Source organism: Schistocerca piceifrons, chromosome 3, assembly GCF_021461385.2.
Source record: "Schistocerca piceifrons isolate TAMUIC-IGC-003096 chromosome 3, iqSchPice1.1, whole genome shotgun sequence".
Taxonomy (NCBI): Eukaryota; Metazoa; Arthropoda; class Insecta; order Orthoptera; family Acrididae; genus Schistocerca; species Schistocerca piceifrons.
This window is the reverse complement of record NC_060140.1, coordinates 936,585,917-936,603,133: the sequence shown is the minus strand read 5'-3', so window position 1 is coordinate 936,603,133 and position 17,217 is coordinate 936,585,917. Positions and strand designations below refer to the sequence as shown.

The following is a 17,217-nucleotide window of genomic DNA, read 5'->3' as shown; positions in this document are numbered from 1 at the left end:
CTAATTAAAAAACAGGTAGCAAATACATTACACCATATATGGACCCTGCAGTCGATATTATCCACATGAAACTCTCATTTCCACAAATAACCTGTATCTCAAAAACCAGAGCCAATTTGGAAAAAGTACAAATATACTCGGAATGAGTATCATAACAATATCCCATTTTCGTTCAAACTTCCCTGGCAACGAAAAAAAAATTTTATTTTGTAGAGCTGTGTTATTGAACATTCCTCGTAGTAGTAGTTCAGTGTCGGTTTTAGCCCATAGGAAATCATCCTTCCACAGATATACCTCATCTAGGCCTCACTAATTGGCTTATGCCACGCTGCAACAAAAATGGAGGAAAAAGCCAATATGGCATATACAATATATTAGTGTTACATAAAATTGGGTGGAAATTAAAACTGTGTCATAAAATCTGAAAAATTAGTTAAAAAGTAAAAATTTGAATGAAATAACTGTACTAAAAAATTGCTAGAAATTCCACTTCAGCGTAAAACGTTGACTTTATGAAAAACTGACATTTACAATTTTCTCTGGAAAATCTAAAAATTGTCTAGTTAAAAATGGCAGGAAATTCAAGTACGGAAGCGTCCTGTGTAAAAAATGGTTCAAATGGCTCCTAGCACTATGGGATTTAACATCTGAGGTCATCAGTCCCCTAGAACTTAGAACTAACCTAAGGACATCACACACACCCAATCCCGAGGCAGGATTCGAAACTGCGACCGTAGCGGTCGCGCGGTTCCGGACTGAAGCGCCTAGAACCGCTCGGCCACAGCGGCAGGCCCTGTGTAAAAAGACAGGAAAATTTCCAGATGATTAAACTAGCCCACACATCCTACAACGGAAACAATTGGCACGAGAATACAAAACAAACCGGCTGAGCCATTTCAAATGAAGTTGCCGTCGCAGTGGACGCGTGTTCACGACCATCACATCATTTACCAATGTGTTTCAACTTCTTAAAGGTCCACACGATTTCATGTAGGTCCGTAAAAGTGGCGCTGCAGGTAAGGTTCTCTCAATGTCATCCTCAATTCACTTATGTCCTGTTTAAGATCCAGACACTCGCGCGCAGATCGTCGCCAGAAGAATTGAAGTTTTGTCTCTTAAGAATTTTTTCAAAATTTTGCTAATCATTATTTCGTGATTTTTCATGCTTTGCTTAGCATTGCAAATGGTCTTACTGCTTACCTTCGTTATGGACCACTTCAGTCCAACAGACATTGGTCGGCTGTTAGCGTGTTACTCCCGCGAGCATATATGGAAAATGGTTGAAATCATGTGTACGCGACGAAATGTTGGACATCCAAGCCTCACCATAGAAGTTGAAATCTGAAATTTCCCCGCTCTGTAAAACAGTACAGACGGCGGTCTATGGCCGATCTCGCTATAGAGTACACGCAAGTGTTTCTGAGTGCATTGTTCAGCACACAGCAAGTAATTCCTACGTGTTCCGATGTCGATCCATCAATATTGTCAATTACGACTGCAGTGAAAACACTGCGCCGTGCATACGAGGCAGATACAGGGGGTTCCACGGAGCTTCCAGTCCCCTGTTACTTCAGGGTATTTTGACTGATACTTTGAAGCGACTGTAGTTTCGCCTGGTCGTTTCTTGTAATAGAGCGTCGATGATTGTGTCATTATACGTCATCCAAGAACATCTGCTCGAAACATGAACTGCGGATGACAGTATTATGCTATGTGGGACCTTCACCTGGGCTTTCATGAGACCTATGGTAGTAATCTAAAGCACCACGACAGCTAACATAATTGCGGGCCACCTGAGTCCCTTCCTGGTTTATGTTCTCCCCAATGGCGAGGGCAGCTTTCAGCAGGATAAATGTCCATATCACAAGGCCAGAATCGTGCTACAGTGATTTGAGAAGCATGATATTGATCTCACGTTGATGTCTTGGCCACCAAATTCGCCTGATCAGAACCCGATGGAACACTTCTGGGTTGCTATCATGTGCCAATTTGCGCAAGAACTTTTCGAATCCACGCCTTGCAAAATTCGCTGCTGTATTGCGTGCCACAGGTGGACCAACACGCTGTTAAGGTGGTCATAGCATTTTGGCTCATCAGTATATTTCGCAAACTTGTAAACTACAATACTGTTTGATTTTGCTGCAGATCTTACATGTTTTCCTCCCAAGAGCAGAATGTCTGTTGCTGTTTCCTCAGGTAATTCGAAACTAGTTTCTCACACTTGCTAGGAAGAAATATTTTACTACATTTATAAACATTTCTTCAACACCAAGAAGTATAATGGTTCATATCAACTTGTAGTGCGAATTATCTGTTTAGCAGCTTTTTAACTTCTCAAACTTCCTCCAGTTCCACATACAGTAAAGAATGTTGGAGTGGATCATCTTCAAAGAATATCGTCTATTTTTACAATTACTCTTGCAACACCAGCTAACATCCCTTCGATATAAACAACTGTTTTTCTGGTTGATAGTACATTCTAAACTTGGACCGCTCATCTGCCGAACAAGGCACACACTGCAGCACTCCGTTCTTTATGCATCTGAGTGGAGTTCAGACTTTACTAAGTACTCTAATGCTCTGGCGTTGCCTCAAGTTTGCTAGCAATTGCAGTTTCTAGTTCTTTTATGCATTGCATTATTATCTGTGATGGATTAAGGGTACTAGATCGCTGGAATACTTATTTTTGATTCTGTATCTTATCAGCTCAATTATGGTATTTGTTTGAATGCCGCAGCATCTTTTTTTTTTTGCCACTTTATGAGCAGTGTACAGGTTGTACATTTGTCGCTTCCGAATAGTTCTCTTTAAGCATTTGTTGTATCGACTGTGGCTATTCTAAGAATTAGCCTTTCGGCTGCAAACGGTTCTGGAGCTTCAATAAGGTGAGCCATCCAGATTTGTGTCGTGTATTCTTTAAAGGAAGAAGAAACATCCTTCATGTAAGTAGTTAAGTCTCCGATTTGGCTACATCAGCCTCGCCACTGGTAAGTACTAATCTACGTCATACTTCTGAATTAGACATACGGTGATCCTGGGAGCTTCCAGTCCACTGTTACGTCAAGGTATCCGAATGATAATTGGAAGTGACGGCTTGGTGCCGTGGTTTCACTGTTACATTAGCATGCTTTTGTTCGTTGGCTTAGATGCAGCTTGGAAAACGCCTGTTTAGGCCAGTCAGAACGTACACAAATGAGGCTAAAATCGCAAAGCGTGATATAGTTCTGATTTTTTGATATATTATTACGATCAGTTACGGTAGTGGGAATCTTAGTTTGCAGCTTCGGAAAACTTTTACTTCCTGAGTAACACGTGGAGAACTGCGAATTTTGTGGTCTTTTGCTTATTTGTTGCCTCATAACTCAAACTGTATGTATTTTCCGATATTACCCTATTACCATTCTTAAAGTACATTAAATATGCAACGATTTCAGTCCAAGCATATATAGTAGTTATCGCGATATGGCACTTCAATTTTTTGTCATTTTTTTCTAACAAAATGGAAATTAAGTTTTCCTCGTTTCGGGGTAAATATCGGAATAATCGCTCATCCTGCGAGAAAAGTCATAGGAATTAAACTTGTAGTAAATGTTATTGGCTTTTATTTATGCACAAAATGAAGCCTGTAGACCCGGTAGTTCTCTTGAAATCGAAAAACAAAGTGTCAGAATATTGAATTTTTGAAGAGATGAGCCTAAAAACTTCTAATAAATTGTGGTCGTTCAAGGAAAGTAAAATGCATAGCATAGTGTTTAAAGGTTGTATTGTATCTTTAGATGAATTACGTGTATTATGAAAATTGAAACTTCTTGTGGATCCGCAAGAGTATGAACAAATAAGTCCTCGCTTCTTTATGAGATTCTCTGCTCTGTGAGTGGTTCAAATGGCTCTGAGCACTGTGGGACTTAACTGCGGAGGTCATCAGTCCCCTAGAACTTAGAACTACTTAAACCTAACCAAGCTAAGGACATCACACACATCCATGCCCGAGGCAGGATTCGAAGCTGCGACCGTAGCGGTCGCGCGGTTCCAGACTGTAGCGCCTAGAACCGCTCGGCCTCTGTGAGTGTCTCAGCGTGTTTTGTAAAATGTCGATTGGGTCAGTCGTTTGTTTGACATGTCTAAGAGCACTCGAGGAAGTTCAAGTAACAGTGGTGACAAAACGTAGTGTATTTTCGCTTACAGGCTGTGTATGAAGCATGGCCTCAAGAAGAATCACCAAGTTTTTTTACAAACGTTAGGAGAAGTTACTGTGCACGATGCGTGCAGGAAGAGAGATATCGTTCAAAGTTAATATTGCGGCGACTGTTCGTCACAGTTCCTGAACCCTCGTCTTCAAGGTTATCAAGAGGACCATGGGCCTCCGAAATATTTGTGTCCTATCTGGAGAAAATATCACTGAAGACTTTCTCAAGCGCCAAAAGAAACTGTCTTAGTGAAATCACTGGGTGCAAGGGAAACGATTCTTGACGTGGCAAATCGTCGATGTGATGAATGGAGACAGCAGATTATAGATGACCTTACACGTGTAAAAATGATCTCGTCGCTGCTGATGCCAGGCCAACAAATATTAGACTAAGAAGAGACTATTCATACCCACCATCTATGGTGGAGTGCATGGAATATATTTATAGACATACAGCTGAAAAAAGGGAAGAATGTCGGTTCATGTTTAATGACCTCATAGAACAAATAAAAAGCCATTACGAACCTATTATCAGAACTGCCAAAACTCTCAATTTCAGAGGTCGCCCGCGGTCGCAGTCATCACCTAGCCCTTCGTTTCACAGACGTTGGACAAAAGATTCTCTGTGAGAACTGGTGCAAGGAAAGAAGAGCAATCCTGTAGAAGGGCGGATGAGAGTGGTCAAGTCCATAACAGAGATAATCTTACAAGACATTCGCTCACAAGTTTAGAACACCATGGAGTATCCTCCACCACATGATTTCTTCGGAGAACCTGATTCTGCCGTTACCGACTCTCTCAAACTCTTACTCGAAACCATCGCGATGAGGGACGAACGTTATTATCTCGAATAGAAGAACAAATGTGTGTGAGTAGTTCTTGCAATCACTTTTAGCAAGGAAAAATAAAATTGTGGAGTGTTTTTCAAAATAGGTACCAGTTTGATATGACTACTGAGTTTCTTTTTTCAGATGCGAGTCAGGAAAATATAGGCGAGGCTGGAGAGAAGTGCCTCATCGCTCTGTATGGTGGGCACACGTCCATCGACACCCTATAGCACCTTAGGTTCCGCCTGTTCGTCATAGCAGCAGCCAATGCAAAGGTGGACATGGCACGCTTACCCCCAACCAAAGAAGCTGCTTCCTCCCATTCGTATCGCACATACCACAAAGTGCAAAAATGATTGGGAGTGACGAAGGATGCTACAGACTGTGGTGTGTCGAAGAGCTTCCTTGTTCTCTTACCAATAAGATTAAGTGAACCAGCTCTCACCAAAACATCTAAAAATCGCTCTCATGCGAGTGCAAGACAGAATGCACGTGAGCTTGCAAATGCCGGCCAGCTAGGCTTAAAAGCTCAGCTTTATGCACTCGCTGCCCTGGCACGACTTGCCGCAATGTGGCTACAAGTCAGATCTACGAGGATGAAGACGACCCCCGACGATATCCTGCGTTCGGGAGAGCAGCAAGAAATGGACACAGCAGCCCAGCAACTTCCTATTTTCCTGGAACAAGGCTGCGGACAACCAGGACCCTTGAAGAATCGAAAGTATTATTGAAACGTATGAGTTAATTATCGTAAGTGCATTTCACTATTATTTTATACCTTTAAACATGATGCTGTGCATTTTTCTTTTGTTGACTGTCCACAATTTGTTATTAGGCTCATTTCTTCAAAAACTGAATCTTATAACTTTTTGTATGATTTTAAGCGAACTATTGAGTCTGGCGAGTTCATTTTGTTAGATGAAAGCCAATAGCATTTACTGCAACTCTGTCATGACTCTTCTCACAGCATGAGCGGTTATGTCGATATTCGGCCCGAAACAAGAGCAAAAGTTAAAATTTTCATATTTGGTAAAAATGACCACATTTGAAATTCCATATCTCGGAAACTACTCGATACACAGAGCTGCGGTTGAGCGTAAATTGTTTTATATTTAATGTACTGCAAGAATGGTAAATGATTAATGCCGGAAAATCGACAGTTCATGAGTTACAACTAAAAAATCGCAAAAATTTCAATTTTTAATTTATTAATCTCATCACGTTGTGAGATGTTACGATCTAATTTGACTGGCTTAGCTGGGATACCGAGCGACTTCTTCAAATTAACAATCGTGGTTAAACAGTCCAAGTTTTATTGTTCGGAAACCTTGTACTTACAGAATGTTGGCTATCAGTTACAGGGCTATTACAAATGATTGAAGCGATTTCATAAATTCACTGTAGCTCCATTCATTGACATATGGTCACGACACACTACAGATACGTAGAAAAACTCATAAAGTTTTGTTCGGCTGAAGCCACACTTAAAAAGGTTTCTGCCGCCAGAGCGCTCGAGAGCGCAGTGAGACAAAATGGTGACGGAGCCGAGAAAGCGTATGTCGTGCTTGAAATGCACTCACATCAGTCAGTCATAACAGTGCAACGACACTTCAGGACGAAGTTCAACAAAGATCCACCAACTGATAACTCCATTCGGCGATGGTATGCGCAGTTTAAAGCTTCTGTATGCCTCTGTAAGGGGAAATCAATGGGTCGGCCTGCAGTGAGCGAAGAAACGGTTGAACGCGTGCGGGCAAGTTTGACGCGTAGCCCCCGGAAGTCGACGAATAAAGCAAGCAGGGAGCTAAACGTACCACAGCCGACGGTTTGGAAAATCTTACGGAAAAGGCTAAAGCAGAAGCCTTACCGTTTACAATTGCTACAAGCACTGACACCCGATGACAAAGTCAAACGCTTTGAATTTTCGGCGCAGTTGCAACAGCTCATGGAAGAGGATGCGTTCGGTGCGAAACTTGTTTTCAGTGATGAAGCAACATTTTTTCTTAATGGTGAAGTGAACAGATACAATGTGCGAATCTGGGCGGTAGAGAATCCTCACGCATTCGTGCAGCAAATTCGCAATTCACCAAAAGTTAACGTGTTTTGTGCAATCTCACGGTTTAAAGTTTACGGCCCCTTTTTCTTCTGCGAAAAAACCGTTACAGGACACGTGTATCTGGACATGCTGGAAAATTGGCTCATGCCACAACTGGAGACCGGCAGCGCCGACTTCATCTTTCAACAGGATGGTGCTCCACCGCACTTCCATCTTGATGTTCGGCATTTCTTAAACAGGAGATTGGAAAACCGATGGATCGGTCGTGGTGGAGATCATGATCAGCAATTCATGTCATGGCCTACACGCTCTCCCCACTTAACCCCATGCGATTTCTTTCTGTGGGGTTATGTGAAAGATTCAGTGTTTAAACCTCCTCTACCAAGAAACGTGCCAGAACTGCGAGCTCGCATCAACGATGCTTTCGAACTCATTGATGGGGACATGCTGTGCCGAGTGTGGGAGGAACTTGATTATCGGCTTGATGTCTGCCGAATCACTAAAGGGGCATATAACGAACATTTGTGAATGCATAAAAAACTGAGTTTTTGTATGTGTGTGCAAAGCATTGTGAAAATATCTCAAATAATAAAGTTATTGTAGAGCTGTGAAATCGCTTCAATCATTTGTAATAACCCTGTACATCATGCCCCGTGGAAGGCTTAATGAGTGAAGCTTTTCATCAGATCCGGCGAACCGAACTTTATCAAAAGTATGCTCAAATTGAGGAACAGTGCAGGAGTGTAACTGCACAAATTTGGCGTTCTCTGTATGAAACTGCTGGCGCGAAAGACGGCTTCGAAAGCATACCATTTTCTGAAGCACGGTTGCATCCAGAGAATAAAGTCACAATTTTTGCTTTCAAACATTTGCCGATCTCCGGACAAAATGGGATTGGGCGATACGGGGACGCGCCGCGTATGTTTTGGTGCGTTTCAGTAGCGACGTTCGGGGTTCACCAATGTGTGTGGGTTACTCTTAGCTAGTGGACTAGTAATTCGAGGCGCTACTGCTAGTTCCTTCTGTGATAAGAGTGAGTCGCCGCCAGATGGCGACAGATTCCAGGGCACTGTATATCGTTTCAGAATCCGAAATAACTTCTTCTAAAGTTTGTTCTTCCAGCTGGGCTGTGGAGTAAAACATTACGGTGCCATATGCTAATTATTTTAATTTGTGCCCCCGCTCGAACTTTTTGACTCTGAAGCAACCAATGTAAGTTTTCCAAACATTTCAGAATGTTTGCGGTTTCTGCTACCAACACGTGCGGTTCGTTCAGAAATTGTTTTTATTGTTCCATAGGTTTCGTTGGGAGTATCTCTCTCAAGCACTTGAAAGAAGATGGAGCCGAATACATTGTTGCTCATATTGCTCCACATGAGTTCGCTAGCAGCATTCGATTCTGATTTATAATTTGGATGGTGTACGGCAGGATTCGTAGGAGAATTTCCTTGCTTGTTTACTCCGGGAGAGTTTGGAAGGCCACGCGACCAGTTCTACCTGTCAGCATGGCGAAGGGGTGGGGGTGGTGGTGGTGGTGGTGGTGGTGGTGGTGAGGGGGAGGCCAACAAGAGCAGTCCTACTCCATCGGATCAGTAGATGTCCGAGCTCAATATCTGAACTACCAGCTGGGAAAGTAATATTTTGTTACGGTTCATCGACGATAGTTTTTCGATACCAGCTTGACGCAGTGTGACTTGTCTGGAATTTACTCTCCACGCTTCCTGTCTTAGGTATGTGACGCATTGTCTCCACATCATTTGCGCAAAGGAACCACTTTCTTGACGGCGATTAAAGTTTCTTGATTGCAGTTTAGAGTCGCATATATAGCTGTGCACCTAGCGTCAGGCTATAAAAAAATTGTTCTGAAGCCAACCGAGGTCCAACGTCGCATGTTAAGCGATAGATCTAGAGTTAGATGTGAAAACCTGTCCATCGTTCAGTGATCCGATCGCTGAGACTGGGCTATTCATTTGCTATTAAGTTTCGGTGGCGATACCTTGCCAGAATCGCCTGTGCTGCCATTGCCAAGTGTGTATACACTACAAGCTCGCAGCCTTCAATCCACTCGCTAAAGAAACTGTGCCCTAATAACGTACTTTTATTTAAAGTCGCAAATATCTTCAATTTTCTATCAACTACGGCTATTTTTCAGCAGGGACAAACACACGATACATCGACCTACAAGATAACAAACAACAATAAACGACAGTCCTGGATAATGAAGGGTAACAGTTGCAACGTCGCAGAAAAGCTGGCTTCTCATTGTTCTAACTGCCATCTGTATACTTAGTTTGTCATACGGATCATCAACTTGGAACATATGTGCACAGATGTGCTACAGTATCTTCAGCCGGGGAAAAAAGAGGGAGGGTGGATCACGTCAATGTCCAGTAATCCTTGTATGGCATAGGCCATACTAGGCAAAACAATATTCGATCATCATATACATTATGTGATCAAAACTATCCGGATACCTGGCTGAAAATGACTTACAAGTTCGTGGCGCCCTCCATCGGTAACGCTGGAATTCGGTATGGTGTTGGCCCATCCTTAGCCTTGATGACAGCTTCCACTCTCGCAGCCATACGTTCAATCTGGTGCTGGAAGGTTTCTTCTGGAATGGCAGGCCATTCTTCCTGGAGTGCTGCACTGAGGAGAGGCATCTATGTCGGTCGGTGAGGCCTGGCACGAAGTCGGCGTTCCGAAACATCCCAAAGGTTTTCTATAGGTGTCAGGTCAGGACTCTGTGCAGGCTGGTCCATTAAAGGGATGTTATTGTCGTGCAACAGATGCTCGACCGTGTTGAAAGATGCAATCGACATCCCCGAATTGCTCTTCAAGAGTGGGAAGCAAGAAAGTGCTTAAAACATCAATTAGGCCCGTACTGTGATAGTGCCACGCAAAACAACAAGGGTTAGCCTCCTCCATTAAAAACACGACCACACCGCCTCCAAATTTTACTGTTGGCACTACACACACTAGCAGATGATGTTCGCTGGGCATTCGCCATACCCACACCCTGCCATCGGAACGCCACATTGTGTACCGTCATTCGTCACTCTACACAACGTTTTCCCACTGTTCAATCGTCCAATGTTTACGCTCCTTACACCAAGAGAAAAGTCGTTTGGCATTTACTGGCGTGATGTGTGGCTTATGAGTAGCCGCTCGACCGTACAATCCAAGTTTTCTCGCCTCCCGCCAAACTGTCATAGTACTTGCTGTGGATCCTGATACAGTTTGGAATTCCTGTGTGGTGGCCTGGGTAGATCGTCTGTCTATTACACATTACGACCCTCTTCAACTGTCGGCGCTCTGTCAGTCAACAGACAAGGTCGGCCTGTACGCTTTTGTGTTGTACGAGTCCCTTCACGTTTCCACTTCACTATCACATCGGAAACAATGGACGTAGGGATGTTTAGGAGTGCGGAAATCTTGCGTACAGTCATGTGACACAAGTGACACCCAATCACCTGACCACGTTCGAAGTCCGTGAGTTCCACGGAGCGCCCCATTCTGCTCTCTCACGATGTCTAATGACTACTGAGGTCGCTGATGTGGAGTATCTGGCAGTAGATGGCAACACAATGTACCTAATGTGAAAAACGTATGTTTTTGGGGGTGTCCGGACTCTTTTCATCACACAGAGTACCTACATCGTTTCTGGGGCTTGTTCGGCTTACCGTATGTGTGATACAATGAGGTCTCATTTTCCTACTTAACTACAACATTTTTAAAAGTGTCCTGCGATGCGTTTCTATAACAATTATTGTTTTCGGTCTGTGTTGTTTTACGGCTATGCTGGATCTTGCAAACTTGTAATGATAGGATTTCCAGGGGGAGATTCTCACTCTGTGGTGAAGTGTGCACTGATATGAAACTTCCTGGCAGGTTAAAACTGTGAGCCGGACCGAGATCAAACACAGGACCTTTGCCTTTCGTGAGTAAGTGCTCTACAGCCTGAGCTACCCAAGCAAGAATCATGACCTGCCCTCACAGCTTCAGTTCTGCAAGTACCTCATCTCCTACCTTCCAAACATCACAGAAGCTGTTATGCGAACCAACGGGCACGCCTGGAAGAAAGGGAACTGCGGCAACATGGCTTAGCCACAGCTGGGGGAGCAAGTGCTCAGTCGGTAGAGCATTTGTTCACGAAAGGCAAAGGTCCCGAGTTCGAGTCTTAATCCAGTACACAGTTTTAATCTGCCAGGAAGTTCCAATGGTAGAAATTGCTGGTCCTCGCTTAATCCGTACATCAGCGGTAATTATCAATTGTAGCTATTTAGTGTCGAAAGATATACAGATCCGCAGGGAAACAGTCAACCGAAATAGGATTAAACTTACTGAGTTAGAAATGTCGGATTTATGAGCAAATACACTGTCCAGTCATATTAATGTGATCACCCATCAAGAGCCCGAATAACCATCTTTTGCGATGCTGACCTCTGTGAGAAGTGCAGAAAGAGGTTTTGTGTGGACGTCCTTTTGACTGGAGGTCTTGGGGGACCACAGCCATTCACTATTTTACGAAAAGGAACACCTACACCCGTCGCTGCAATGTTATTTATTGTGTACCTACCAGTTTCGGCGCATCAATGCACCATTTTCAGGCCTTAGTTGATGCTGAAGGTGTTATCACGATCCATATGATGGTGTACTGAAGCGGCAAAATTGGTAGTAAACAATAAATCACATCGTAAGGACAGCTCTGGGTGTTCCATTTTCTTACAGCACAGAAAAAGAGTCCAGCTCTGGCAAATACTGATAGAGATGTGAAGCCATGCCGAGAACAGTCCATGGCCAGCTTCGCTTGGTTTCTTGGATGTGTATCCACGACGCAAACAGCCCCATCGAGGTGGTCCTACAGACTGTCGGTTGGGTTTAAATTTGGAGAGTTTGAGGGCCAACGGAGTACGGTATACTCACCCTCATGCTCTTCAAACCACACATGTACACTGGAAGCTGTGACACGTGCATGTTTCTGTTTGTAGATGCCATCATGTCCAGGAAAAGCGAACTGCATGTAGGGCTGGACACGGTCACTAAGGATACATGCATGCTCATGTTGACCCGGTGTGCCTTCCAGAATGACTAGATCATCCAGGGAATGCCACAAAAATATTCCCCAGACCATTTTGCTCCAACGATTGTTGCAGGGTGTTTGCTGTCTGACGTTTCGCCCCGTTCACACCAACGGCCATCTGTCCGACAGAGCATAAATGTGATTCATCTGTAAAGGCCACCTGTCACCAGTCAGTGGACGTCCAGTTGGCGTGCAAATTCCAGCCTCCGTCGCCGATGAACAGAAGTCAGCATGCGTGCACGAACCAGGCGCCTGCTGCGGAGGCCCATACAAAGCAACTTTCGCTGAACGGTCGTTGAGGTGACACTGTTGGCAGCCCCTTGGTTCACCTGGGCGTTCTGTTGCTCAACAGTTGCACGTGTTTTCGCACGTACGGATTTACGCAGCCGTCGGTGCTCCTGTCATCTATGGCCCATGGTGCAGCACACTTGTGTCGCTGCCGGTTTTGGATAGCGTCATTTTGCCATGCGCGGTATACTTCAACCCGGGCAGCGGGCGAAGAGTTTAAAATTTAGCTGTTTCGGAAATTCTCCCACCCTCAGCCCGAAAGACAATGATCATGCCCTTTCCTTCTGAACATCACATAAATCGCTCCGTTTCCGCATTACGACAAAGACTGCACTGCCCCCACTCCTTACAACTCGTTTTATATACCCTCCACTGAAAGTTCTGCCGTCTGTGAGTGGTTACTGCACGTTGTCGTCGAACATGGGCAGCGTTCACAATGTGAATGAACGGTGCAAATATTAAGAGAACGTTAGTATCTACGAAAACAGTGGCTGGGGCAGTCTGAGGAAGTCATTCGTTGTAGAACTGCTACTGCTCAAACTATTGTACACCTTGGAAATGAAGAAGCATCCGTGACTCAATGCATAAAACCTGGTCTATCTACACTCAGAAATCAATGTCAGGTGTGGTTTACGAGTGGAGAACAACAGCAGTGTTACTCACGACTAACTTCTTACGATCGAGGTGTATGGCAGAGAATTTTTAGGGCATGGTGTGGGCTTCGACTGATCTCACAAATACACTGAAAGGGTCAATAGTAAGGCCTAACTGTCAACTTTATGAGACAATTTGCATTTTACCGTAGAGGCAATGTACCCTGCGTGAGACTACTTTTCTTGATAATACTTCTGCTTAACCCCCCGCCCCCCTCCCACGCCAATGGTTACAGCTATCCTTCCAAAACATTACCAAGAACTGGATCAGTCTCTTTGCAAGAAATAGTACAGAATTTTCTTGTGTCATTTTCAGGATTTATTTCCATACATCCGCTGGAGGGGTCAGACCGTTTGTGGTGCCAAAGAGAGTCCTAAAATATCTCGCGTACGAATCCGTATTTTGTTCGACTCTGCACACACGCAAACCTATATGACCACGTCTCAGCTTCCTCGTCTATAAAGTAGGTTCTGCTTTACACTCTGGACAGCCATTTCCAATCATCCTAGTCTATGAAGCCTTCGCGAGGAAAGGTGAGTTTACAGCTACTGACAGTCCTGAAAAGATATTATGCCAAGCTGCTTAATCGGAACCGCACGCACCAACTTAAACGAGAGGCATTATTTAACATCGGCGCCAGTTGCGAATGAGAATTATCGATAGCCGACTGTATAAAAATACACTACGAAGTAAAAAAGCTCTTATCAGCTGTTCGGACAGAAGTACAATTTCGCTAGCATGAAGTGGGGAACAAACCATTTCTATCATAAATGAAACCTGTTTTACTAAATACGCCACCCTCTACTCCAAAGGTAATTACTAAAGATTTTGTCTGTTAATAACAAATACTACCCGTTCAGCTGTAATCCAACATAGTTGTCATAAATGGTATATTCTGCTTTTCTTTCTCATTGGTTGCAGTGAAATTTCGCTGCTAGACTCCCCTTACTGGGAATGGTTGCTTTCGCTTCTACAAAATACCAAATTGCATAAGGAAGCATAATATCGCTCTATTCACAAAGCATAATCTGTAGGTTAAGAGGTTATTTTCGGGTCCATATCGCCTATATCAGCTAATATTACGGATGCCACTGGCGTACGTTTTTGCCGTGGCCGCAGATCCTTCGAGTTCGCCTACCGTCACTTCGACGCGCCGGTGACGCTGCCCTTGCGAAGCGTCTTTGACGGTGCAACAGCAGTGCCTTATTGGTCACTAACCGGAAGACCTCGGGTTCGATTTCCTGATTGCGCTTCACACTGTCAAGCTGAATAAACAAGCTACAAACAAATGCAAATCGTTCGTCTATGTGCTGTAAAATAATTTACACAACACTAAGATACACAAGCAATTGCTGATCACTGACACTCCTAGTTTACTGCCTAGACAAAAGAAATTGCCTATGTGTCCGAACAGTACCTGGAAGCACTTTTAGCAGATAAAATCCATTTCAAGCAGTACTACTGGCAGGTACATTTAAACCATCTTACAATATGGAATTCCATTATTTTAATGGTGTTTGGAATTTCTTCGCGTCTAGTTACACAAAATACGCGAAGTTATCTCGTGACAACTGTGCAAGGACCACACTGCGACGGATCATAATGTGCACATCGCGCGCTATACTGAAAATTAAAACTTGAAGTCTTTTTGAGTATTTAAATGCGCCCGAAACAACCACGATTTAAAAAATACGACACTTCTCCCACGCACGACTGTAATTTCAAAACAGCCAGCAATCATCCAGGCACTCCTTACGGCGGCGAATTCTCGTGCTTAGAAAAAGCGTCTCGGCAAGCTATATGACAATAAAACACTGAAAATTCAACGCACGTCACAATGGCTATCAACAATTTTTGTGGTCATTGTAACTCTGACATTAAAAACTTACTGTCTACTTCCTCATACAAAATTTTTCCTTTATCGACGTGACAATCATTGAACCGTAAGGTGGACGCACAGAGGAGACTAAAGTATTGTTACTTTGTGTAAACATAGTATTGGCAAGCTGCCTCTGAGCTGAATGTCAGTCATAAATTGCTGATTTTCAGTGAAATTGTGGTCTTTAATTCACACCAAATTGTAAATATTTATGGAAAATCGTGCACACAATGGGTAAAACTTATTAGGATACGATTTTTCACACAAGACGTGCAGCGTTAATACGGTATAGAGAAGCGTCAATGTTATAATCGACGTTAATCATTACAATCGATTTTTTCCTATCTAAAAATTATAAATAACAGCATAACCACCGCTATTAAGCAGACGAATCTGCTGACACCAATGAGTCACGGCTCTTGTGGGCGTATCTGTGTCAACTACATTACTTCTATCAGTGCAAATTTTAACACAAATTTGTTAAATATATTGCGAAGACTTGTTGTTTACAATGTTTGTGTGTAAACTGTAAACTCACTTCAGAAATCTGAACCTCAGTCAAAACTAGAACAACATGCAGTTTGTTATGTACACTGTTGATTCCGAGAGCTATATTTAGATTCAAATAAATGCCTCATTCTACCCAGGACGGCACAAAATCGCTCTACACATTCCAAAGTTTAACTACTGACCTTTCCAAATGATACACCTCAATGACAGACGCCGAGTCGAACTCGCTGAAATCCGGCAGAGATTCGGCTTCGAAGCTAAATCCACCCAAAACACTCGCTTTAGTAGTTGAATTCATGTTGCTTGTTTCAATATGGCGTGCGCCACTGAAGCCATCTATCGGCCAAAAGTTCAACTAATTCTAATGCTCTTGTACCAATATTAACTTTGCTTTCGAGTTAACCTTGCATAGAAAAAGTCTTGGGAAGGATATACAGCAACGCCGCCTGGAATCGCGTTGATTAAAGTACATGATAAATTATGACGTGTATATTGTATAAAACTGATCACGCTCGTCAGACGTTAAAAGTATAACGGCTTGGATCTGTTCACTTAATCTTTCAAGTGTATAACTTGTCGGAAATAAATGACGCCGTCATCTCAGCAGCCTGTCAAAATCACTTTTTAATTCGTTCTTGGATTTTATGGATTTTAAAACTATTTTCTGCCACAATGATATGCAAACATGACGGAAATAATGCTAACGAACCAATTTTAGAGATGCGCAAGCGTTTGTGATGTGATCTCTGAAACACATAGATGTAAGTTTGTTGGCTATTTACGAAGTGCTTTGGAGTGTTAGTGTTGTGGCGTGACGACGGTGTATAGGTTTTGACTTTTGATATAATCAAGTGTTGACTGTGGTCAGTTTTCCGCCTGTAGACGACTAACATTTCCGTGCAACTGTTTACTGAGCCAATTGCTTAAGATGTTCCAGTGAGATGCTAATGCCAAATTACGTGTTCGAATGAAATGCGAATGCCAAATTACGTGGTACACCTAAGGAAATTAACACGACTTGATCATTGTAGAAGAATACAGGTAATTTGGCTAGTGTGTGTGTGTGTGTGTGTGTGTGTGTGTGTGTGTGTGTGTGTGTCCAGTTTACGAACTTCCATTTTTTACTTGCCGTTAATGCTTCAGAGCTTTTTGTATCAGTCAGTGAAATTGCCTTCTTACATATATTTCTGATGATGTTCAGACAACATATTGTCGAAAGGTATTGTATGTTTTGTCTGCCATATGCGCTAATTTGTTGTATACAGTTCTAGTTACCCCACATGTGTATTGCAAATCGTTGGGAGAGATATATCAGTATGTTTACGTATTTTCGTTCAATACTGTCGTGTGGAATACTGTTCTGGGGAGGTTTGGTAACTCATCTTTAAGGAAGAAAACCTTCGTTGCTGAAAAACCAATTGTAAGAACAATATGTGATGCTGAACTGCAATTATCTTGTAGACGTCTACTAGAGTTGGGCATTCAGACTACTGCTTCACAGTATACTTATCCCCAACATCTACATCTATACTCCGCAAACCACTGTGAGGCGGATGGCAGAGGGTATGTCCCATTGGATCAGTTATTAGTGTTTCTTCCTACTCCATTCACATACACAGCTTAGGAGGAATGATTATTTGAATGCCTCTGCACGAACAGTAATTATTCTAACCTTGCGCTCACAATCCTTATGTGAGCGATACATAGAGGGCTGTAGTATATCCCCAGAGTAAT

The 17,217-nt window shown here is 43.1% G+C and overlaps 2 protein-coding genes across 5 annotated transcripts in view; one reads left to right on the top strand and one right to left on the bottom strand.

Moving 5' to 3' along the window:
• Positions 1-15,826, bottom strand: part of LOC124787644 (transmembrane protein 47) — a 375,006-nt gene extending 359,180 nt beyond the window's left edge. Inside the window, exon 1 of one of the 2 annotated variants that reach the window (XM_047254424.1) lies at positions 15,666-15,826. In XM_047254424.1, coding sequence (XP_047110380.1) covers positions 15,666-15,781 — 116 coding nt within the window. In that variant the 5' untranslated portion in view covers positions 15,782-15,826. The remainder of the gene's footprint in view (positions 1-15,665) is intronic. The other variant, XM_047254428.1, reaches the window with a different exon arrangement.
• The window catches only part of LOC124787643 (T-cell immunomodulatory protein), a 439,315-nt gene that overhangs the window by 191,894 nt on the left and 230,204 nt on the right, over positions 1-17,217 (top strand). The window contains exons 1-2 of one of the 3 annotated variants that reach the window (XM_047254422.1): positions 16,363-16,412; positions 16,444-16,524. The exons of the other annotated variants lie outside the window; for them this stretch is intronic. The gene's annotated coding sequence lies outside the window, so the exon portion shown is untranslated. Of the gene's footprint in view, positions 1-16,362; positions 16,413-16,443; positions 16,525-17,217 lie in introns of those variants that run through there. 3 annotated transcript variants of the gene reach the window in all.